This window comes from Seriola aureovittata, chromosome 2 (assembly GCF_021018895.1).
Source record: "Seriola aureovittata isolate HTS-2021-v1 ecotype China chromosome 2, ASM2101889v1, whole genome shotgun sequence".
In the NCBI taxonomy this organism is placed as follows: domain Eukaryota; kingdom Metazoa; phylum Chordata; class Actinopteri; order Carangiformes; family Carangidae; genus Seriola; species Seriola aureovittata.
The window spans coordinates 29,075,191-29,098,847 of NC_079365.1; the positions used below are offsets into that span (position 1 = coordinate 29,075,191).

Consider the following 23,657-nt stretch of genomic DNA (forward strand, 5'->3'; position numbering starts at 1 on the left):
CCATTTAATTTGCATTTCTTCAGTATATTATATTTTATGAGAAATGTAAGAAAATTGATCTGAATCTGAATCATTAAATATTGTATTTGGATTGTGCTGCTACAGGTTTTAACATTACTTTACATACTTAAAGATTAAATGTTAACACAAATACTGCAAGTTTAAGTTTGAGATGATTTTAATCTGTTTTACACAGTATTTTTTACTTTGTCTTCCAAAACAAAAGGTTTACTTTACAATTTACGTGTTAATATTTAATTGATTGACACTTACTTTTATTATTAGGAGAAAGTTTCTCTGCAGAAGCTTCAGTATTGTCACTTTATTGATGGTGTTTGATTATAATAATTTAGGAAAAATCTGTAAAATAACATTTTTTTTGCTGTAGAAATATTAATGAAACGTTTTATTGATAATATAATTTATTGTTATTTGAATTAGTATATTTTACTTTTGGTTTTTGTTTGGCAGCCACTGCTGCCAGTCATTTCACCGTTTTCATTTCTTTACAGTGTATGATATTTATTCCAGCACTCTTGCACTCAGTGATGGAAAGTAATAATAACTAGAAAATTCCTGAAGAAATTTTGAATGTGCCCGCTGCTTGGTGCGTATCCATCACAAACGTTTCAATCTCTACAGAAATGTTACTTTGAGTTTCATTCATGTTGTAGAGAATTATCCTGACTCTGACCTCAGTCACTGCAGGTGTCCCTCAAAAAGCTCTTTGAAACTGTGAGGACTGGCCAAAGTGACCTCACAATGATGGTTTCCAACCTAAATTTGTCCCCATAAGCATAGCAAGACATGTATACACACATGTACATTCCCTAACAGAAGCTGATCTGCAATAAAGCTACTGTGATTTCTCCTGCTAGAACAGAACAACATGGACAATAGTTAATCAGTCTGATTAGCTAATCACAGTCAGTTGTGTGAACGTTTGGGCAGCAACTGCACTTGTGTGTGTCTGTCAATGTGTGTGTGTGTGTGTGTGTGTGTGTATTGCTGTGTGTGGCAGTAGAGCTGTCTACCATAGAGCCTCCAAAAATGTTGTCTTACCACATTGAGACACAGTTAATATCTATAAAGTGGAGATGGTGTTTGTGTCTGCCAAAATGTAACCTTCAAACAGCCATTTAAAGTTGTCAGGACTGGCCAAAATGACGCAAAGAAGCACACATCAACACACTACAAGTCCTATTGGAAAGATCACCTCATTGTGGCCGTCCTAAGGCTTCAATAAAGAGAATGATATGTTTTATGTGTATCTACAGTTTACGGTTGATGTTTTATCACAGTTTAAAAACTCCCCTCTGTTGAGGGCAAGAGCTTTATAGCTCAGTTTAACATGGGAGCTTTGGACGACCCTTTCTGTGCCTAGGGGGGATTTCCTCAAAAAAAGTTAAATATAACTGAATGAGACCCAAACTGGGCGATACAGGACAAAAATCTCAACATTTTTTATATAGAATTGTCAATGAAGGTTGGAAATTGTGGGATTTAAAAGGGTTTGTCTGATTTTTTTGAGAAAATTTTTCAGGGATGGCAGTTCTCAAAGCTGCAGGACTACATGCGCCGAAATTACATAAAACATAATATATAATTACTTTATTCATAAAGTGCTTTACAGTAAAAACAAGGCATGAAAGTAATCATTCACAAGCATGAATCTAAAACAAGATAAATAATTAAAACTATTACAACAGCATGCACGTGTTTATGATTGTGTTTATTATGTAAATAATATGGAAACAAAGAGCCAGGGAATTAAATTATAACTGTTTTTTAAAGCAACTTTATTTGGCAAAGTTAAACAGGTAACATTTAGAGTCAGTGGTTTAGAAACAAGGACTATATATTAAATAGGTTAGGTACATTAAAAGAGAATAAATAAGTAAAAAGATGAATAAATAATATTGAATTAAGTTACGTTCAAAGTTTTAGAGTTTTAATGAGAAGGTTTTGAATCAGAGGTTTCAATATAGTCTAAGTGACACATCAGTTCATATTTAAATACAAGAAACAAACGTTTTGTCCTTTTTTTCCCTTTCGTTAAAAGAATTTATATTTTCACATTTTAATTCATTTTATTTTCACCTGTTGTACTTATGTCATTTAAATGATGGTTTTTATGCGCTGTTGTATTACCGGATTGATTGTTTTTGTCCTTAAATTATGTCTGTAAAAAAAAAATGCTTTATGACGTAGGTTACGTCCTTACGTCACCCCGTTAACACTGAAGCGGAAGTGAACACGTGGGGTCGAAGGGAACCACCACGCACGTTTAGAGGCCACAGAAACTTTTCTCCGGTAATTTTTTTACGTCTTTTCACAGTCTCGGGATTTTATTAACAAGCTACCGTCACCGTGAGTTCGGTTGAAGCTGCCCGTCGGTGAAACGTGTGTTAACGTTTTCTCTCCTCTGGCAGCTAGCTGAACGGAGAACCGGTTAGCTAGTTATTTAGCCAGTTAGCTGTGTTCACCTCGTAAATAAATTGACGAACGAGCTCTTCGTGTGATGTGATAAGCGGCAGCTCGTGTCCTGAGGTAAAAGCTGAGTTTTTATTTTTTATTTCTGTCTGTTTCAGGATCAGCAGTGAAGTCTCCTCTTCTTCGCCATCATGGCTGTCAGAGCGTCTTTTGAGAAAAACAACGAGATCGGCTGCTTCGCCAAACTCACCAACACCTACTGTCTCGTGGCGATCGGAGGCTCCGAGAACTTCTACAGGTGAAAGTTTCACCTTTTTAACACACGTGTCAAGTAACGTGCATTTGATTTAGACAGTCCACGGGAGCTCTGTTCAGGCAAACATTGTTATGTACCAGTGCAGAGATCAGACCTGAACCTGTGGCTAATCTGTGTCTCACTGACATGAATAACCAAAGACACACAGGAGAAATAAAGATTGATCAAACAATTGATTAGATAAAGCAGTTCTTAGCTTTAATTTAATGTGATTTATAATTTATCCAAAATTCAGATTTCCACCAGCAGGTTTCTCCCGCTCTGCTGAACCTTACTAAATAAGCAGAACACACACCCATGTGGAACAACAGGTGTAAACTCACTGGTCAGAAATCATGGTTATTAAAGGTTTGGGAAATACAGGCTGTAATTCATCTGATAGATGAGTTTGGAGACTTTAACATGTACATTAAATTTTAATCTGAACTGTTAATATAGAGAAGAAAGGGATACAAGCTGTTTGAGTTCCTCTTAGAATCAGGATTCAACAATTACTGCAAGTTTTATGTTATTTATGGGCTTTGTTGGTGTAAAACTTTTCTTTTAATCTGTCTATTATCGTCAGTTGAGAAAATATTCAAAGTCCAACTTTTCCTTAGTGTCTGACACCTCAGTTACAAGAGAGTATCTATATTTTGCTGTAAAGAGACACTGTCATGTCAAAGCTCATAAAAAAATAAATCAGAAAAATGAACATGTCCTTCATACACAGACTAACACACACATATAAGGTAGAACATGATTAATTAATGTGTAAACTGAGCCGCCGTCAGCTTCAGTGACGGACTGTTGTTTGTGTGACCGCAGTGTGTTTGAAGGGGAACTGTCAGAAACCATCCCGGTGGTTCACGCGTCCGTAGCAGGTTGTCGCATCATAGGGAGGATGTGTGTGGGTGAGTAATGCTCTGGAATACACACACACACACACACACACACACACACACACACACACACACACACACACACACACACACACACACACGTCTGCTATTTCTGGCTCCTTAATTTGTTCTCCACACGCATCTTTTGGTATCTTCATCAGTACAACAGACCAAACCGAAACAAAAGCTTCACCTTCACCGACAGGTTTGTGTCGCTCATGTGGTGTCTTGTTTTGTCATGTGACCAGGAAACCGTCACGGACTCTTGGTGCCCAACAACACGACAGACCAGGAGCTGCAGCACATCAGAAACTGTCTGCCAGACACAGTGAGGATCCAGAGAGTGGAGGAGAGGCTCTCCGCCCTCGGCAACGTCATCGCCTGCAACGACTACGTAGCGCTGGTCCACCCTGACCTCGACAGGGTGAGACACACACACACACACACACACACACACACACACACACACACACACACACTTCCTCTTTACATCAGCTGACCGTTGTGTCTATCCACATGCACTTAATTAACTTATGACTTTGCTAAAATAATCTGTTGACGCAAAATTTGAAAAATGAATCAATGTTTTAGTCGTTGATCAAGTGAAATATGAAACATTTGCAGGTTTCATCTTCACAAATCATGAACTCTGTATTCGTGGCTTTTTGGCTAAACACTTGACAGTTTAGCCTCTGGTGCTAAGTGAAGGGCATTTGACAATTTATAAATGAAATAATTAGTGAGTAAATACACTTTCCTGTATTGTCTGGCAAAAGGAGGATTATAATTCACCATCTTTTAAACACAAAAAGGATTTGAGGAGATGGCCAAACATGAAGACGTGAAACAACCTATAGAAACAATGTCTGAAGGGGGCCTTTGTTCCACAGCGCTGGAGCTAAAACAGTGAAAACATAATCCTCCCTATCTTCAGTCTGGACCGTGGGACTGTTTAACGACACGTGGACGTCAGATCTGAGGCGGCTTTGTGCAGAATAAGGAGTTAAAGGATCTGATGTGAAGCAGAGCCAAAACCGTCCAGGGATCTGAACATAATCAATAAAATCTTAAACATGAATTTTAAAACAAACAGGGAGCGAGGGGTGAGGTAGAAACCTCTGCTGCTGTGATCTGCACCAACTCCACGCAAAACTGTAATAATGTGAGTGAGAGGAAGAGGAACGAGACTCTTGATGTGCTGATTGAAGTTGAGTTATTGATCAGGAGCAAATCGAGGGAGGGATCTGATGCTGTTTGAAATAAGAAGTAATTACCAGAACTTCAGTCTCATTAGTTGTAGAAGGTCAGAGGTCGTGATTTCAGGATAAAACCAGACCGACAGCTGAGCGTCATCAGTGTTGGCAGGTACAAACTGTATCAACAGGATTAACATCAAATACATTTTTCTTTTGTAATATCACGAGAAATAATCATAAAAAGTTCAGACAAGATCTCAGTGACACGTGGCAGAATAAACACATCTCTTTAAAAACGCGCTGTGTTTCCCTCCCTCCGCTCAGGAGACGGAGGAGATCCTCGCAGACACTCTGAAGGTGGAGGTTTTCCGTCAGACGGTAGCGGAGCACGTCCTGGTCGGCTCCTACTGCGCATTCAGCAACCAGGGAGGCCTGGTCCACCCGAAGACGTCCATAGAAGACCAGGACGAGCTGTCGTCTCTGCTCCAAGTCCCTCTGGTGGTGAGTGTCGTCCTCCTTCCCTCACTCTCGATTGTGCCTCTGGTACATTTAGTCTGTTGAAAATGCCAAAAACAAGTTGGAATAGTTTAAACATCGTAGATTTCACAATCCTGAGACGGTCGAGTCAGAGCAGAGAGGTTTAAAGTGAAAGAGAAGTTTGTAGTTTTTCATTCAGATTAGAAATGACACAGCGACCTCTTCACGACGAACATCTCACCGGTGAGAAATAAGTTTGCTCTTATTAAGTCTCATTAACGTCACAGGTGAGAATTTAATCATGTAGATCTTAACGTCAGTCCGACTCCTGAGAGCCGCTCAGTGTCCGTCATCATGCATGATGTATGATCTCATTCGTCACCGTCTGAGAACAAGAGAGTGTGTGTGAAGCAGTTTTCATACCGAGTCCATCCAGCAGCCTCAGTGCTGCTGCAGTGGCTCAACGAGTAAAATCCACCGAGCGTTAATGACGCTGACTTCCTGTTCAGGCCGGCACAGTGAACCGGGGCAGCGAGGTGATCGCGGCGGGGATGGTGGTCAACGACTGGTGCGCGTTCTGCGGCCTGGACACGACTAGCACGGAGCTGTCCGTCATCGAGAGCGTGTTCAGACTGAGCGACGCGGCGCAGCCCTCGGCCATCGCCACCAGCATGAGGGACTCGCTGATTGACAGGTGAAGACGCGTGCACATACACACACACACACACACACACACACACACACACACAGACAGCCATAACTCAAGAATTCAAACGCCAATTATGACACAATTTACCACAAATTTCTAAGAATAAAATGAAGTGATGATGTTTTATATCTGAAAGGTCAAAGGTCAGCTTCTTTTTTCTGCAGTGAAAATGCAAACTGATCACACCAAACAATATGTGTGGCACAAACATTTGGACTCATAAAACATGTTTTTGGCCATAACTCAACACAGATGTCTAACAGGATGAAATGTATAAAAAGGATCAAAATAAATAGGATAAAAGGTCAAAGGTCAACCTGACTGTGACATAATGTTGTGGAAAAACACTCCTGGCCTTTATTCAACGCTGTAATTCAGAGACAGGAGAGATTGTGACCATGTTTCCTACGACGTGGCTGGTTGGTGGAGGTGTAAAACCACGAGGCGGTAATTCTAGCGTTTGTAAAATTGTGTTAACATCAGGTTAGTTTAGTTTCCTGAAGAATGGCAGTTCATGTGTTTCCACATGAAACGGCAGCACTGGTGTATTTTTGTGTTTCCTCTCAGCAGCTAAGATCGATTCATTTTGAAGAACATCTCCCAGCTGTTCCCCACTCCCCATTCTCCTGTTCAGTCTGAAAATAACAGAGTTTCAGCAGCAGGAAGCCATTAAATGTTGTTCCTCTCTCTGTTTTTCCCCCCATCAGCATGGCGTAGGCCACGTCCGCGGTTCGCTGCCGTCGAGGAGCTCTGCTGCGGTTCACCTGGTCTCTCATGGCGTGAAGCCACCGGGCGTCTGGACCTCGGCACTCAACTTAAAACTCCTCCTTCCACACAACACGGTTCAGTCTCAATCAGAAGTCCCAGCTCCTGCAGCTGCAGAGGCATCATTCGGTTTAATCTTTCTAAAAAAAAACTTCGCTCTCGTGACCTCAGTCATTCTTCCATATCAGCTCTCTACAAGGAACTCATCAGCAGGTTAAACAGGTTCAGCTTCACATGCAGCACCTCACCTTTTTTATTTGGACTGGGACAGGTTGAGATAATTGGTAGTTAAGTCAAAGCAGAGGCTGATGTTCAGAGAGTTGTGAATGACTCACCTGAAACTCTATTCACACGCATGTTGTGTCAATCGTGAATCTTTTAAACCCAAACAGGAAGAAAAGGAAAAAAATAAAGATTTAACATTTTCTCCCAGTTTGGAAAAAACAAAAGTGAGTTAAAAATCAAATTATTTTTTGTGCCTGTCTCATTAAAAATGTGTCTAAAGTCTGTCGGTGGGAGTCGGTGTTCTGCCTGTTTTCCTCAGCACTGATGGGAAACTGACAGTCGCCTTGACAGAATCACCTCCTCCTCATGTCGGGGTAACTCTGATTGGGTGACAGTTCCCCAGCAGGCAGTTGTTTTTGTCACTTAAAAGAAGTCAGTGAGGGATTCCCATCAACACACACACCTACACACACACACACACCTCACTGCCAAACAAACGGTATCACCATCCCAGATATCAACTTTCATCTGAGGCTTGAAGAATGAAAAACTCACTGTCGCTTTAGTCAGAGAGAAAAAAGAAGAGAAGTAGGGCTGATATTTAAGGTGGTAACTGATCTTAATGATTTAATGTCCAGAAAACTGACGGTGTGGTGGATAAACACAGGCAGAGAGAGATCAGCGTCGGTCGTCTTGTATGTAACGTTTACACAACAGACAGTGAAAAGCGACAGGTGGATGTTTTTCCTCCCGACTGTAAGAAGTGAGACAGACTTCAGTGTTTCTGCCTGCTGGACACTTTTAACACGGCTCGTTTCTTAACGAACGATACGTCTCGTCTGTCTTGTAAAATTAAATAAATCTCCCTCTTTTTATCTGCTCTGTGTTTTTCTTTGGACGTGTCCTGAAAATCCAATAAGTGGATTCATTGATTGATTGATTGATTCTTTGTCATTTGTGACATGGAAGAAAGTGGGCGACTGAGAAAACATTGAAAACAAAAACATTAGTTGACATAACTGTGTTTTCACGCATTCAAATATGGAATTTGCAAATATATATATATAATATAATCAGGTTTATGTGTATGTAGATTTACAGCAGACAATATGAAATTAAAAGATCACTTGCTAATGAAACTAATCATGAGTTGCAGCTCACTACAGGAGCGAGAGAAGTCTTGGTTGAATAACTAAGGAGCAGTGATGGAAAGTTAAATACATCCACTCAGGTGAGGTGTTTGAGGTGCTTTACATGGCTTGTGTATTTACTTTTTGTTCTGCTTTATAATTTTGAGATAAATATTGCACTCTGTACAAAATTACATTTATTCAATAGATATTTAATTTAAGAAATGATAAGATAATAAAATAAAAGTCTTGTCAGGTTGAGGCCCCTCGTTATGTTTCAGTCGTCTGAGTCGTTAAATGCTCAAGGACCCAAGAGGTGAAATTAACCATTATTTCATAAAATAAGTACAAATGATAAATAAATACAAATTCATGTATCATAATTTATAAATTAATGACCCCTCAGATTCATCTGGTGACCCATTAGACTGTATATTAAGTAGTTATAGCAGCTACAACAAGAAGATGCTGCTGACGCATCGATGACTCAGGATTTATGATCTGATAATGTCACATACAGTAATCAATATCAGTCACATGACATTTTACTTCTGTACTTTTTGCATTGATGTGTCGGTGGTCGAGTGAAGGATGTGAATCCTTCTCCGTCCTCTGTGGGAACCACATCGTTGACTCCTGCTGGTCTTTACTGTCATCTACTGGCAAATATGAGACATGGTTTAACAAAACAGACAAGAAAAACTGTTTAAAGGCAACTTTTTTTTTTTTATTTATTGGCAAATGCTTTGAATAAGGTTGTAGCAATGCATCTATGTACACCCCTCCAAACAGTGACAATATCAGAAAGCCTAAAGAAAACACACTTTGTAATACAGCTCGATTATATGATCGTTTATACGCACACGGTTTTTTCGTTTGTTTCAAACATACACATACACTTATTTTCAGTTTTTGGTTTGGGAAACATCTAAAAAGACTTTTATTTTTTTTTCTAAATAAAACAATACAATTATATCTATAGCGTAAAATCAATATACATTTATAATAAAAAAAAAAACATGCAACATTTGTAGTGCATCATAACCTTTTTTTCGTCTATAAAGTCTTATTAAACAAAGGCAGACAAACGTACAGATAAAGAGCAGCAGCGCTCTACAGAAGAGGAGCAGATACAAAAAGAAGAGAGAATTATTATATAGATACAGTAATTTCTAAAAACAAACCTCTATGCCAACTCTTGTTTATATTTGTATTAATTTATGTGCAAAAGAAGCTCATTCATTTCCTACATTAAATACATTTTATTATGTCTAATGCTCGACTCTATGCTACCATGACACACGCGGCGATCTTACAAGCTCTGTGACGCGAGGCCGGGAGGAGACGTCGGCCTCACAGTGGAGAAAAGATATTAAACCGGGGTCTGAGAAGTTTTACCGGAGGTCTGATTACATCCTGGCTTCACAGCGCGGGCTGCGTCAGCTCTGCTCAATACACAAAACGGAATAATTTTATTGGCGTTTCGCTGCCTGCCAAAGAGAAAAACACAGTGTGTCGCACAGTGTGTCAAAATAAAAGCATCCTGTTCTGTAATCATCCCCATTGTTAGTGCTTGTGACCCCTCGTTCACCACTGTGGAGTCAGCTTCCGCCTCCTGCGCTGCCGCTCCGAACCAACAGCTTGCTTTCTAAAAATGTTCATTTCCTAAATTAGTGTTTTAATTTGTAAATTCAACTTTAAGAAAACACGACGGAGCGTGAAAAAGCAAGAGCCAGAATCAAAACTGCTGGATCAGAGAGCATCTCCCCCCCCCCCCGGTGTTTCCATTCAAACCTGACTGCTTGTTTGTCACGTTAAATGTGGTTAAATGTAGTGGTGGAGGTGGAGGTGGAGGTGGAGGTGGAGGTGGAGGTGGGGGCTTGTGCAGGAAGACAGGTGAGTAGTGATACTAAGGTGTATTGTGCTTATGGGGCAAAACGACATTAACATCAGTCTGTGAATAACAGCTGTAGCAGCGAGTGGCTACGTTTAGTACATCACAGTAGCTTTACAGAGGAGGGGGTGGGTGGGTGGGTGGGTGGATGAGGGGGTGGGTGGGTGGGTGGGGGTGGAGTAGGACAGATGATATTTGTTTAACAGCGTCACCCAACAGTGCCGCTGTTCTCGTGTGTCTCTCAAACCTGCAGGGGCTTGAAGGGATAAATATTGCACATGTGAAATTACTGTAAATGCTAATAAGTCGACCAGGATTACGGTCGTTTCGAGCCTGATTGTCAGCTACTCGGTAGCCAGTATCGAGTTGGCAAGTTGAGCTTCAGGCTGACGGTAAATGTATGATTAAAACAAACTCAGGACTAGTTACATAACACAAACCTAAACTACGGATAATATTTCAAACAAAAGACGAGAATTTAAAAAAAGAAAACAAACTAAGATGTGAGTTAAAAAAGTTAAAACGGTAAAACAAGAATCACTACGAGTCTTATCTTCTAGCTTCTACTACTGCTGTTGCAACGATGAGGATATAGACTGACACAGCAGATTACTGGATAGTTATGAACCACACTGTGCTGTGTTTTCACCTGCGTATATATCAGTGGCTTCTTCAGCCAAGCTTCAAATTACATCCTGAACTGTGACTGGCTCGCAAGCAACCGCCTGCTTTCAAGTTTAGCTTCGTCTAATACGTGTGTGTGTGCGTGTGCATGTGTGTGTGTGTGTGCATGTGTGTGTGTGTGTGTAGCCTTAAGGATGAAAATCAATAGATCAATAGCGCTTCTGTGGAACTTTACAGACAGCTTCCAAACTACTTAAGTCATTGGTTTGTCCCACCCTTTCAAAATAAGAGACCGCAGTCCACGTGGGACCAAAAGCGGGACAGAGAGATGAAATAAAAGCACTCAGAACGATCACAGGTAGGATTCTGAGGGCGGGAAAGACACAAACGATGTCCTCTGGCTATTGTAGCTAGTGTTGTATTTACTGACCAATATGAAGAAAGGTGCTCGACTACGACGGAGAGAGAGGGACAAGGGGGTGTCTGTCACATGAACACTGACTGACTGTGTTGCTACGTGGGCCTGCAATGCAACAAAGTGGAGAGGATCATGGAGTTGGGTGGTTTCTGGTCGGTTCTGACACCACATGCCTCTCTTTTACCTTCTAGTGCCACCCCCGCCCTCTCCCAAAATCCCTCATCCCTCTACCCTCCCCCCAAGTCTCCCAGCACCTGAAGATGTCCCGCTCTCCCTCCCCGCATCCCCCTCTCCCTCCCTAGCAGCCGAAGGTCTCCTGCGAGGCGTAGACCATGTAGAGGAAGCCGTCCTCGTCTCTCTCCTGCTCGTAGATCTCGGAGATGGGTGTGGACACCGACACCATGCTGTGTTGGTTGACCAGCAGGAAGAAGGCCTGTGTGGGGTTCAGCTGCAGCCGACGCCTGGTGAGGTGCACAGGGATAGACACAGGAAAAGAGAAGTTAAGGCGGCATTACATATTTCACGTGTGTCACTTGTTAGTGATCGAGTATAACAATGACAACCTCCCACAATCCTCCTCTCCTCACATCCACCCACATTCAGCAAGATGCAATCTTAACTATCAACTTCTCTCAAAGCTCCACAGGACATTGTTTTTGTTTAAACATAAACACGTTTTTATCAAAATCCAAAAGCAGCGAAGATCTTTCTATGCAGCAGCATTTAGAGTCACGGACCGACTGAACTGGTCAACGTCCATTTTTCTGATGTTTCAGGGAGGAGAAGGGACCGACTGTGGATCCCTCCCGATACTGACACTGATTCGCTCTTTTCTAATACTTAATACTAAATAATATTCACAATGCACCGCTTCTACTGCTCCACACCAGTCCAGTTGTGGGCTTTAATGATTCTACGGGCTGCTTTATTATATTAATCAACAGACATGGAGAATTTAAAACATGGAGGATTCATGTCAGAACCTCTCCAGATGTTTATCACTTAAATATCTCTTCATTTTGATCAGTATAATATTATATATCTGATACTGTCAACAATAATATCTGTGTTTCTGCTATAAATATTTTGTAGCAGTGACCCACGAGAGAGGGAGACAAGAGAAAAAGAACAAAAGAGGAGAGAGAGGGAGGTAGATTTAACGCACTATGATTAAAATAAATAGATTTTTATTGTCTAGGCGATGCAGATGTATCTGTAGAGCACATTATCATCCACAGAGGTCATTTGATGGTCGTAACAGATGATAAAACAGGTGATATCTAATTAAAGTGCAGAGTTAAATGATTAGATGAAGGCAGTGGAGCAGTTTCCTACTGACATTCACTCTAACCGCCGACATACTACGCACACGCACCACACAACAAAACCCTTCAGAGTCGGACTGGCCTTTCTATTTAAATTTCAAATAAATCTCTCACAATAACTCGTTGTCTCTCCGTGTTTCAGCTCTGCTCATTTTTTTTTAGCTCACTCTCTCGTCTTTCCGTCCTCACTTTCCAACCCTCAGCCTTCACTTCTGGGCGGGTCCTCGTCCAACATGTCTTAGTTCTGAAGAGGGACGTGCAACGTGCCGACCACTTCATATGTGAATTCACTGAGATGAATCTATTTATGACTGATTTACATCATCAAGACAAGTGCCTTTATACTTCTGCATCAACAGCATGTAAGGTTAATAACAATCAATAACCCCCCCCCCGATATATTATAGTGTTTATGCTCAATAGGACAATAAAACCTTAATTTAATGCCCATTCTTCTATAACTGCAGGTACAGTGTGTCTTTATTTGTCGTCCCTTGGGTTTGAAGCAGCGCTTGTAAACAAACTCGTCAGCTGCAGCCTCAGCAAGATGCCAAACACACACACGCAGACACACACAAACACACACACACGTAAAAAAAACTTACAAGACATGCATTCAAACAGACAGCTCCAAATATAGACCACATACCAAACATATACCTCACTGAACTTAACATATACTGGTATCCAATTCAGTAAGCTATTATAACCTGCAGTGTGTGTGTGTGTGTGTGTGTGTGTGTGTGTGTGTGTGTGTGTGTGTGTGAGTCTCTGTTTACCTGATGATCTTGACCAGCTCGCTCATGTTGACGTGATCAGGCACCAGGAACTTGGTCTTGTCCAAAACAGGCAGCTGCTTCTCTCCCTTGTATCGCTCGATGATCACCTGCAGCAGAACGAGACACCACACTGTAAATCAGTCCGTCATCCACATACAGACACACTCCTGCTTGTAAAGTCTCACAACTTCATTATCTTGCTAGGTCTTAATTGATTCGTTAGGACTAGTAACGTAGATGAATTTTATTGAGGATGATCAGCTGATGATAAATTCTGACTCTTCAAACCTTGTGGTAAAACTCCTCTAAGCCGCTGACTGTGGGTCAGAAAACGAACCTAACTGATGCCTACGAAACAGGAGAGGGTATAAAAAAGATATCAAAGCTAAATTTCCACAGGAAATGGCTGTTAAGAGTTTTGTTGCACTGAGGAAAGATGGCGTTAAAAATGAGCTCTCTGGCCACGGTCACCAAAGGTGTGTTTGGAGAAAAAAAGAATCGGCAGCATTTGATGAAGAGGGTAGAAATATTCTGCTTTGAGGTTGTGTGGCACGGGAAACACTGTTAAATGTCAGCAGATCCTGGATGAAGACGTCCTGCAGTCGGTGGAGAAAGTGAGAGTTTAAGAGGCTGGTTTCCACATCACGACTACGATCCAAAGCAGACCTCAAAAACCACCACGAACCACTTAAAGAAAGACGAGATGAAGCTTCTGGAAAGGCCCCCGCAGCCCCTCCCCCTCTGACCTGACGATCTGAAAATGCTGCGTGTGCCTAAAAATATTTTCTGAACCTGAAGCGATCAGCAGGAAGAGGCTAAAAATTCATCAATCAACAACAGAAAGAGTCTGAGCAGCTAATATTTGAAGACAGGCTCATTTTCATGTCTTCTTCATATTCTATTTATTCTTCCTGAGCATTCAACTGTAGTATTTACCTACATACTTGTGATGGAGTGCCACAAATACGTTTACTGAAGTACTGCACATAAGTACATTTCTGAGGTACTTGCAGTTTCCTGTTGTACTTCCATTATTTGCTTCTATTCCACAACAATTCAGAGGCAAATATTTGACTTTTTACTCCACTACATTAATTTGATAACTGGGGGGGTTTCAAGTCTTTATGCTAAGCTATGCTAGCCGGCTGCTGGCTTTAGCTTCATATTTACAGTACAGACATGAGAGAGGTTTCAATCTTCTCATCGAACGTTTGAAACATAAAGATTAGAAAATGCACACCTCATTGAAACACACATTATTTTTATGTGTGTTGCTGATGAAGCCACGTTAACCAGGCTTCATTACAGATTAAGAACCATGAGTAAAATAAAACTTTCATCTTAATTTATTGAAGTACAATATTAACTCACAGATATTTGATAAATTATATGGCCAGTCTTGCCAATGTGTCATCAAACTGATTTAGTACTAGTTCACAGTCGAGAGCAAACCGTTTTATAACAGCTTTGTCAAATGATTAAAAGCCTTTTTTTGTGCTGCTCTCTCTATATTTCTGCCTCGTTCTCACACACACACACACACACACACACACACACACACACACACACACACTCTTCACACATGCAAAAGCCTTCACAAGAACATATGTGCATTTACAGTACATGCCACTGCACACAGAGATTTTTGACAGGCTACATGGATCACTGGTGTCTGCACTGTGCTGCATTAAAAAGCAATGAAGTGTGGTGTGTGTTGAAATCAGATTTGAACGGCAGCTTACGGGGATCTTGTTGGGGTGCTGCTCGCGGATCTGCTGGACCTCTTTGCACCGGTCAGCTGTGGGCAAAGAAAGACACAAACTATAAACAACATGGCGAACTCAAAAGAACAGTTTCAATTCATCTTCACCACAAATGAAGCCGTGACTCCTCTGCTAACGCTAACAGTCTGGTTTTGGGTTTTTTTTTTCCAGTTCGAAATGAGCAATGAGAAAACACTTTATTAAAACAGACTGTGTCTCTATTGTGGGACAGGGGATAAACAAGCCCAGATGCTTAATCTAAAACCCTTTTGAATCTTTACCTTACCAAAAAACAGAAAATATGTTAATTAAAAATATGAAGACCCTGCATGTTTCGCCCTGTTTGCCCAAATTAATATCTGTCAGATGGTTTTGTTTGTCAGTGCACGTTCAGATGAAAATAATAAAACGTCTCCTGGTGCAGCAGTGAGCCAGTGTTGTGTCCTGACACAGCTAGACTCTTTAATGATGGCTGGTCCTGCTGGTAAAAGAAAAAAAAATTTGTGTCCATGTTATCCACGCCCCACCAGCCTCTGAGAATAGGAGGAATGGACCACTTTACTGTTATCGCCATCTCTGATCTGTTATGTTCAAAGCGTCCTCTAACCCACTTCCTCCTCCCGGTTGTCTAACATCATCTTTTAATTTACGATGTAATGTGTGAACGCAGTGACAGATCACAGCTCTCTCAGAGATTTATGCATCAGTACATGCAGTACACACAGACTCACATGCATTATAATGGGCAGACTTTAAGACCGTCTCTGAGTGTCTTGCGAGCAGTTTGACATTTGTGGACTGAATTTACATGTTTCACATCTTTGCATATGATTTGTGTATGTGTGAATGTTGAGCTGAATTCCCACACATTCCTCTCTTTACAGTACCTGCTTGAGCTTTGCAATGTTTTTACCACCACACTGTCTAATTTTACAACATGCACTGGCCTCTCTAAACAGCCTACTGCCCTATTTCAGAAAAAAAATACTTCACCTGTTTTTTAAACAGTGGCTGGGTTCAAAGCTCAGAGAGCATTGAGGAGCAACAGAGACGTGTGAATGGTTTCTTTGTTTAGGTCTGAGGATGTTTTTCTAACCCAGCAATGGGAACAGTCCGTGCTAATGACCAGAATACAAGTATAAAAGATACTGTGGGTTTGCTCTGCAGATCAAAATCGAATGCTTTCATAAATTAGATAATCCATTACTATTCTCCTGTTTTTGATATAATTCCCTTTCCTGGCTTTGCATCAAAACAGTCAGTGCCCCACCTATGACTAGAATATCTGTTTAACAAATACTACTTTCAGAGCCGGCTCTATTATTCCTGCTATTAAAAGAGGGAATATTATACTTTAGGCCAAGACACAACCTGGGATTTCAGTTCCTCACCCTGTGTCCCAAGTTAATCAAATACATAGCACTTCATATGTGTGGTACCACTGCTAACAGGCCTTCAGCCCCTAGTTTAGAAAATGCTGCTCTGTACCTAACTACTAAGTAAACCAGATAACCCAACAAGTTAACTTAACATCGGTCCACTCAGGACAAGGTCTCTTATTGTTATATAATACCATTATAATGTGTGTCAGTGTGACAAATAGCAATGAACCACAATATAAAACAGGGTCAACAAGGCCTGCTAGTCACTGTGAAACAAAATCACTTCACTGACTGTGAATGTAATAACTTTATAAGGACGTAATAAACAAATGCAACAACAGTACATTGAGTTTTTCCCTGTCTTACGCATGTTTCTGTTGCTTATCCCATATTTCTCTGTATGGCAAGATTATGCAATGGACAGAGTCTGGGCTCCTCCCTTCCCAGCATAGGGGGCCGTCGTTTGGCATCAAATTACAACATAAATCACTGAACACGTGTACTGGGATAATGTGTCAGCACATGTTGTTTTCCTTGGAGCAAACACGAAAACGTTAACTGCTTATGTTAGTCCAGCTAGCCTAACCAGTTGTATGCAAGCTGGTAATGCCAGGCCAGGCTAGCCTCAAGCTAATGTGACAGTGACCCAGATGGCTTTTGCACATCAACATCCAAAGACAAAGCCTAGAGGGTTAAACAGACACCGCCTGTAACGTTACGGCGTCGATGACATGTAGTTACATTTTACATGTTGTTTTTTTTTTCTCTACATTTGGGTCAAAAACCGACCATAAAGAAATATTCTCTTAACTAGACACCCAGGAGCTTCACTCATAGGCTGCTATCGATATGAGCCTATAAACCTAGTTTCAAACCGCTGTGAAAAACCGCGGGTACAATATAAAACCATACAAGTAAACACCATGTAACTACACTTGTCATGACGGGGTTAGCTAGGTGGCTAACAGGCCGGCTAACAGCTGCTGTTTCCAAGCAGCTAACGTTAGCTTCAACAACACTGCCTCCTCGGTGGTTTCTTACCAAATGTCCTCCTTTGTTTGAAGGGTCTGTCGGACGGCATCTCTGTCAGTGTTATTACACAGTTATAGCCTGATGAATACGCAGTTACAGCTGCTTATAACGCAACTCGGTCACAGAGAAACTGTTTAGTGTTGATTTCAAGCGGAGCGTCTCCTGTCGTCTCTCGGGTCAGTCTGAAGGCAAAACAGCTCCGGACAAACAAAGCAAGTAAACCTAGGCGCTGACGTCATCCGCTGCTTTTAAAGGGGACGTTCGCCAATTTTTACTGTGCGACTTTTAAGATACACTGTTATTAACATTGTAAAATTCACTTTATTATGGAGATCAAATCTGCCCAAACCATAACTGGCTTTAAAAAGAAGCCGAAAACTGCTCTGCTCTCCACTGCCTTCATTTAATATTTTAATCTTGCACTTTGATGAGATGTTATCTATTTTGTAATCTTTGTTTATATGCTGTTTTCTTATTATTCTTTTTACTTCTATTTTTTATGCTTCTATTATTTCTGCTCAGATACTTCTTTTATTTCTGTTAAGCAGATTGAATGACGTATGTGTATGATAATGTGCTATACAAATAAATTTGACCTGCCTAGCATTTATTATAATATAAGAATTATGCCACTTAAACTGCTAATTCTCTCGCGTGCCATAAAGGTTTTCAATCATCGAAGGGCTCAGGATCATGTCCAGCACCTCTATATTAAGAGATTGTTAATTTATTTTTTGTTTGAAAGTCATATTGCTCAGGTTAAAGACACAAAATTACCAAAGAGACTTAACACAACCACAAAGACACATGAAGATGAAGAAAAAAAGTACCGTAAAGAGATACAAAATTACCACAAAGAGACACAAAGCAATTGCAAAGTAACAAATAATGATCAAACAGTGACACAAAACGACCCCAAAGAGACACAAAATGACCACAAAGACACAAAACAACCAAATCCACTTAGCACAACCACAAAGATATAACAGAGTAGCAATAACAAAGTGACAAAGTCATAAAATAAATGACAGAAAAGAGACACCAGCAGCCACAAAGAGACAAAATTGACCAAAGATTGATGCAAAATGATCAAAAATGGTAAAACAACCAAAAATACACATACAATTAACCAAAAAAATGTCAAATGGAGAGATGAAAAATGACCAGAGACACAGAACAACCAAATAGAGTCACAGATTTTCTACTCATCCGTCCATGTATTTCATATGAGTCATTCAGTGCTGTGTCATTTTGTATGGAAAGATATGATGCAAGCTTTATGCCCAAAGTGTCATACTGAGCTGAAGTTTGTCAGAGGTGGAAAGTACCTCAGTACATGTATTCAGGTACTGTACTGAAGTACAAACTTAAAGTATTTGTACTTTACTTAGTTATTCCCATTTTATGTACTGTAACTTCATACTTCTACCTCTCTACATTTCAGATGGAAATAGTTTTACTCCACATTTATCCGACAGATATAATTACTAGTTAAAACTAGTGGTTTCACGTCTGAGTCGTTAACAGTTCCACTAACGAGGCATTATCTCCCTAAAATCCTCACAATGTGTCATGTAACAGTTGGAGACCCACAAAGGTAAAATTATTAATCTTTTCACAAATAATTAATACAAATTTGTGAAGCAGAATTTAGATTTTTTTTAATTTTTTATCCTACCCAGTGATAAACTGTCTTTGCAGCGAGGGAGCACGTTTAAATCATCTGAAGAGTTTATTCTTGTTCTTTCTGAGACATCTCCTCTTGACGTACCTGTTGTTTTCGTTGTGTCCAAAACCAGCTTTTTGGTGCTTAATGTGAATGTGATTTATACTTTTTTTATTTTTTTTATTTTCCATCCCGTGTGAATCTACTAAATATTTAAAACCTGTGTAGAATTCATGTGAAATTAAGATGAAATGTTGTGTTAAAGATACACGCTACACATCACTCTAACTAGCAGAATGCTGATTATAAACCAGGTATTTTACTGACCTCCAGTGGTTGAAGCTCTGTTTACTGCACTGATGGACAGGTGCTCAGTGTGTGTTCAGTCAGTGCAACAGACTCTAATCTCAGAGTTACAAGAGTTTGAGGTGAAGTCGCTATTTGAAGCTCGACTAATTGATATTTATATATAACGAACTGTGTACTGTGACAGAGGTTTCTGGAAGCAGACACACCTGTAGAGCATTATTACCCTCCTCTGCATTTCCCCTCATCTACACCTAAAAAGGAGAGTGAGAATTAAGATTATATATCCACTGGGAAGCCAGAAACACGACCTCCAAATAAATACTCATGTTGCTCTGTGTCTGCTAAATGTGTAAATAAGGAACAGTTTGCTAGAATTATTCTATAAGGTAACAACATGTCAGTGTGTTTGTGTTTACAGCCTGTTCTACCGTCCAAAGTTGCCAAAACAATTGATAATTAATAAATAATTAAGTCATTGGTAGATCAACACTCAATGAAAATACATTTTAGTGTTAAACAAGTAAAAGACAAGGGCTTTTTAACTTCTGCTGAAAACTGTTAACACTGTACATAATGTGTGCAAAGTAAATGCCAAAAAATAAACACGAGATCATTTTGACATTTTTTAATTTCTTAATTTGTTACAAATAACCAACAGGAAGTCGACATGGCAAGACCAGAGAAGTGTTTGTAGTGTAGTTCGCTGCTCACCACTGAAATACTGCACTTCAACATCTTTTGCCAACAAAAACAATAAATAACAATCTCAAGATTTCCATTAAGATTGAACTGAAAAAAAACCAAAAACATCCTCAAACCAAAAGATGTGTTGTGGTCTCTCTGCCTCCTGTATACTGAGCACATGCATGTTTGCACTGGTCCAGCTTTAAGGTTCTTACTTCTATTTTAGCAACTGCTAAAATACATATGTGATCAGCACAGTGATGTAACACGTATTATGTTTGGGGAAGAGACGGAACTGGAATGCTAAAATATGGGAAATCTTTTTTTTTTCCTGCAGGGTGACTGACTGTGTGGCTCACACATCTAGTCACTGAGCCAAGATTCAGTTTCATCCACCTTCAAATCCTGCCCTGCCTTTACGTCTCCGTACAGTAAGTGCATAAAAAGCTTCTGGTAAACAGGTACTTTTGATTCACCAGGATAAAAAAAAAATGGCTGTTTAGATATGAAAGACGAACAGAGAGAGAGTAATGAGTCGGGCAGCAGTTCCTTCTGTCTCAGTCTGAAGGGTTCTGAATGACAATCAGGAAATAGTCCTTATCTGTGAAAACAAAGGCAAAACAGTCAAACTCATAGATCACATATCACACATAGAGCACATGGCAACAAACACTGAGCAGCAGTGAAGGATCTTACTTGCAAATAGGGCTTTTCAAAACTGTTTTTCAACAAAAACCTTTATTCCTATTTAACAAAATAAATCAAACTTGTCTTGACACAAAACAGCTGTACAAGAACTCTGTCTAAGCGAAACATTATGTGCCATTTAAAACAGGAAATATCTCATCAGTGACAAAGACTCTGACCGAGCGTTCACTGCCAACATTTAAAGCTTGACAGGTTTTAACATTCTGTGCTGGAGACACATTCCAGTCAAAAAGTATTAAAGCCCAGCTTGTGGAGGGAAAACCATGAAGTGAGCTGAGTGATATAGGTTTTAAAATATTCAATAATAAACAGGTCAGACGATTCTTACTGTTTTATCAGATCATCAAAACTCCCAAACTGTTGAGAAAAGCCTCAGTATGAGCTGCGTCATAAAAAGCTGACTCCTGCCTGTTTCCAGATTGTGGTGAGCTGCAATGCAGAGGCTGTAAACTGGATGTTGTGTTTTTGGAGGGGGGGGCGGGGCAGAAAGAGCATCTAATCAGTGAGTTTGTCTGACTGCAATCAACTGTAACAGCTAGTGTCGTGGGGTAAGCTTCACTGCGAACTGCTGACAACCAGGAAACACTCCTTCTAGTGTTTTTTTTTTCTGCTTTTGACTGGTGTGATTTTTCTGAACTGGATTTGAAATGATTCACAGAACCAAATATCTTTACAAGTCTCTGTGTTACTTGAAATTATCAGTTGATTAATCCACTAGTGACTCGACAGTACAACAATTATGTTTGGAGCTGCACCAATTAGTCAGTTAATCTGGATAATGCACAACACTGACTGATTGCAGCTTCTCAAAAGTGAGGATTTGAAGCATTTTCTTTGCGTAATACATGATAATAAACTGAACATTTTTGGGTTTTGACTGTTGGTCAGAACAAATTGGACATTTGAAGAAATAAAAACATGCACTTTTCACTATTAAAACAACTAAAATCACTATTTTGTCAATTTAATCAATAATGGAAATAATCGTTAGTTGCAGCCCTTATTATGTTATTGTTTTAAAGGATTGTTTATCAGTGTAACATATCTTATTTGTTTAGCCACCAAAGACAGATGTGTGTTGCTTTCTGAGGAATTTGGCCCGGTACATATTGCATTAAGTTTTTATTTCTAATTCTGGGAATATGAATCTAAAGTTGGTGGTTCAACCCCTGTCCACATGTTGAAGTGCCCGACTCAAGGATGAATGGAAAAAAACTACAAAAAAAACCTCTAGGCACTTCCACTGTGGCACTGAACACACTCACATTTTGATGGTGTCCGTCATTTACAGGCACATCTTGCTATTCCTTCTAAAAATCCTGACTGAAAGGTTTTTTTTTTTCCTTCTCACCTGGAGCGATCATGATCTCGTTCTTCTTGGAGCGGACCCGGAGGAAGGTGAGGTCGTTCTGGGGGTCAATGTCCCGTACAGTGGTCCTGGCCTTCATCACCAGCTGGTGGATCAGTCCTGCGTACTGCACCGTGCTGGAGTTGTCCAGAGTTGTCTTGACTGGGATTCCTGAGGGAAGAGACGGGGTAATTTCCATGTAACCAGAGGACTAGAACTCTGGGAGCCGCAGACTATAGACATTTTGTAGACAAAACAATTAATACTATTAATAGAGAAAACAATTAACAGTGCTTATTTGTTGCAGCCCTCAAGATTGTACTCAAGCACAGAGCCTGGGTTATTTTCGACCACCGACAGGGCTGGTAATGTAAATGGGTGGAGAAATGGCTGGTAAATAGAAACCGTGTAACAAATATGTATAGAGACAGAGGAATAAGTAATTGTAGGTTGTTTATATAAAGTATTCTTGCCTTCTGAATTGACGATGATGATTCCCTGTACTCCTTTCTGACTCTGGATCCTCTTCAGCGTCTCTTCCACTTCAGCCTGAGGGACAGTAAATGAGTTAGCAACATTAAATTCAGCTGCTGAAATCTCACACAACGACATGAACACACATAACAGGAGGTCAGCTGCTGTTAAAACTGTCAAAACACCCTGTGGATTAATAAGCTAATATCTTGACAACGCCCGACTAGCACAATTAAGCTAGCCCCGGTTAGCACTTTCTCAAACTTCCTCACTGAAAACTGCACAATCACAACAGTCAAGACTGAAATATGCACATTTTTATAAAAAGAAAATCCATGAGGCATTCGGTCCCTTTTACCATTTTGAGTATGTGAGGAAAAATCTGTGTCAGAAACTGATCTCCGAGCGCCGCTAAATAACAGCTAACAGCTAACAGCTAACAGTCCAGTGTTGTTGCTGGGCGAAGACAACTGACGTCAACTTCCGGGTCAGCCGCCTCACTGGTGTGTTCCGGGTCCAGGGCAAAACGCGGAAGATATGAAAGTCGTTGAGAAGATTTTGAACAATTGATCAGTTTGAACAATGAATGGGGCTCTGATGCTCTCACGCTGTGGCGCCTTAAAATGTTTGTCTAATTTCTCACACCAAAATAAGTGTTTTATATCTTACACGTATGTTCAATTTAAAATCTGGTTGAGAACTGTTAGGAGATACACTGCACAGCTACTGTAGATTAAAGTAATTTCGGGTATATAACTTCAGTAGCCTGACTGATGAAAACAAGCCTTTGTCTTTTTTAGAATATGCCATTTGCAAGCTTATATTTCCAGAGTATGTTGTTCTACTGTGTTAGTTAATCATTTGCACTCATTAGCTCTTAATGTGGGGGATTCAATTAAAAAGTTCATTCAACAATTTCATTTGTCACTTATGACAGTTAATCGATATTTTAATGTAATACACAGTGACAGTGCTCTTGTGTTATCTATGGAGGATTTGGGGATTCTCTGATTTCTAGCTTTAAGTCAGATAATACAGACTTAAATGTCCTTGGGCACAGGAATAACATGTGACATTTAAGCCTTTTATTTAGTTAAATTTATTTCAGATGAACTGTAT

At 40.2% G+C, this 23,657-nt stretch overlaps 3 protein-coding genes across 3 annotated transcripts; 1 reads left to right on the plus strand and 2 right to left on the minus strand.

The window, feature by feature from the left end:
- The first annotated feature begins 2,186 nt into the window (after positions 1 to 2,186).
- eif6 (eukaryotic translation initiation factor 6) lies at positions 2,187 to 7,877 on the plus strand. Its single transcript, XM_056395258.1, has 7 exons — positions 2,187 to 2,313; positions 2,592 to 2,731; positions 3,557 to 3,642; positions 3,879 to 4,054; positions 5,151 to 5,327; positions 5,813 to 5,997; positions 6,720 to 7,877. Exons 2-7 carry the CDS (start codon positions 2,625 to 2,627, stop codon positions 6,727 to 6,729), a joined length of 741 nt encoding a protein of 246 aa, XP_056251233.1. The 5' UTR covers positions 2,187 to 2,313; positions 2,592 to 2,624; the 3' UTR covers positions 6,730 to 7,877.
- Positions 7,878 to 8,837: 960 nt separating this feature from the next.
- On the minus strand, positions 8,838 to 17,574 carry map1lc3a (microtubule-associated protein 1 light chain 3 alpha). Its single transcript, XM_056395268.1, has 4 exons — positions 17,359 to 17,574; positions 14,915 to 14,970; positions 13,173 to 13,279; positions 8,838 to 11,529 (listed from the first exon to the last, which is right to left on the minus strand). The coding sequence occupies exons 1-4, from the start codon at positions 17,396 to 17,398 to the stop codon at positions 11,367 to 11,369; spliced, it is 366 nt and encodes a 121-aa protein (XP_056251243.1). The 5' UTR covers positions 17,399 to 17,574; the 3' UTR covers positions 8,838 to 11,366.
- Positions 17,575 to 19,934: 2,360 nt separating this feature from the next.
- dynlrb1 (dynein, light chain, roadblock-type 1) lies at positions 19,935 to 23,047 on the minus strand. Its single transcript, XM_056385906.1, has 4 exons — positions 22,897 to 23,047; positions 22,538 to 22,613; positions 22,068 to 22,235; positions 19,935 to 20,609 (listed from the first exon to the last, which is right to left on the minus strand). The coding sequence occupies exons 1-4, from the start codon at positions 22,897 to 22,899 to the stop codon at positions 20,566 to 20,568; spliced, it is 291 nt and encodes a 96-aa protein (XP_056241881.1). The 5' UTR covers positions 22,900 to 23,047; the 3' UTR covers positions 19,935 to 20,565.
- Positions 23,048 to 23,657: the final 610 nt, after the last annotated feature.

Excerpts from the sequence above, each read along its gene's own strand:
- dynlrb1 (XM_056385906.1), bottom strand. Across the intron at positions 22,236-22,537 it reads CATCATCGTCAATTCAGAAG|GAATCCCAGTCAAGACAACT; the intron begins GCAAGAATACTT and ends CTCTTCCCTCAG. Across the intron at positions 20,610-22,067 it reads CGAGATCATGATCGCTCCAG|ATAAGGACTATTTCCTGATT; the intron begins GTGAGAAGGAAA and ends TTGTTTTCACAG.
- eif6 (XM_056395258.1), top strand. The coding sequence starts at position 2,625 with ATGGCTGTCAGAGCGTCTTTTGAGAAAAACAACGAGATCGGCTGCTTC. Across the intron at positions 3,643-3,878 it reads CATAGGGAGGATGTGTGTGG|GAAACCGTCACGGACTCTTG; the intron begins GTGAGTAATGCT and ends TCATGTGACCAG. Across the intron at positions 5,328-5,812 it reads TGCTCCAAGTCCCTCTGGTG|GCCGGCACAGTGAACCGGGG; the intron begins GTGAGTGTCGTC and ends CTTCCTGTTCAG.
- map1lc3a (XM_056395268.1), bottom strand. The coding sequence starts at position 17,398 with ATGCCGTCCGACAGACCCTTCAAACAAAGGAGGACATTTG. Across the intron at positions 14,971-17,358 it reads CAAACAAAGGAGGACATTTG|CTGACCGGTGCAAAGAGGTC; the intron begins GTAAGAAACCAC and ends CTTTGCCCACAG. Across the intron at positions 11,530-13,172 it reads GAGCTGGTCAAGATCATCAG|GCGTCGGCTGCAGCTGAACC; the intron begins GTAAACAGAGAC and ends GCACCTCACCAG.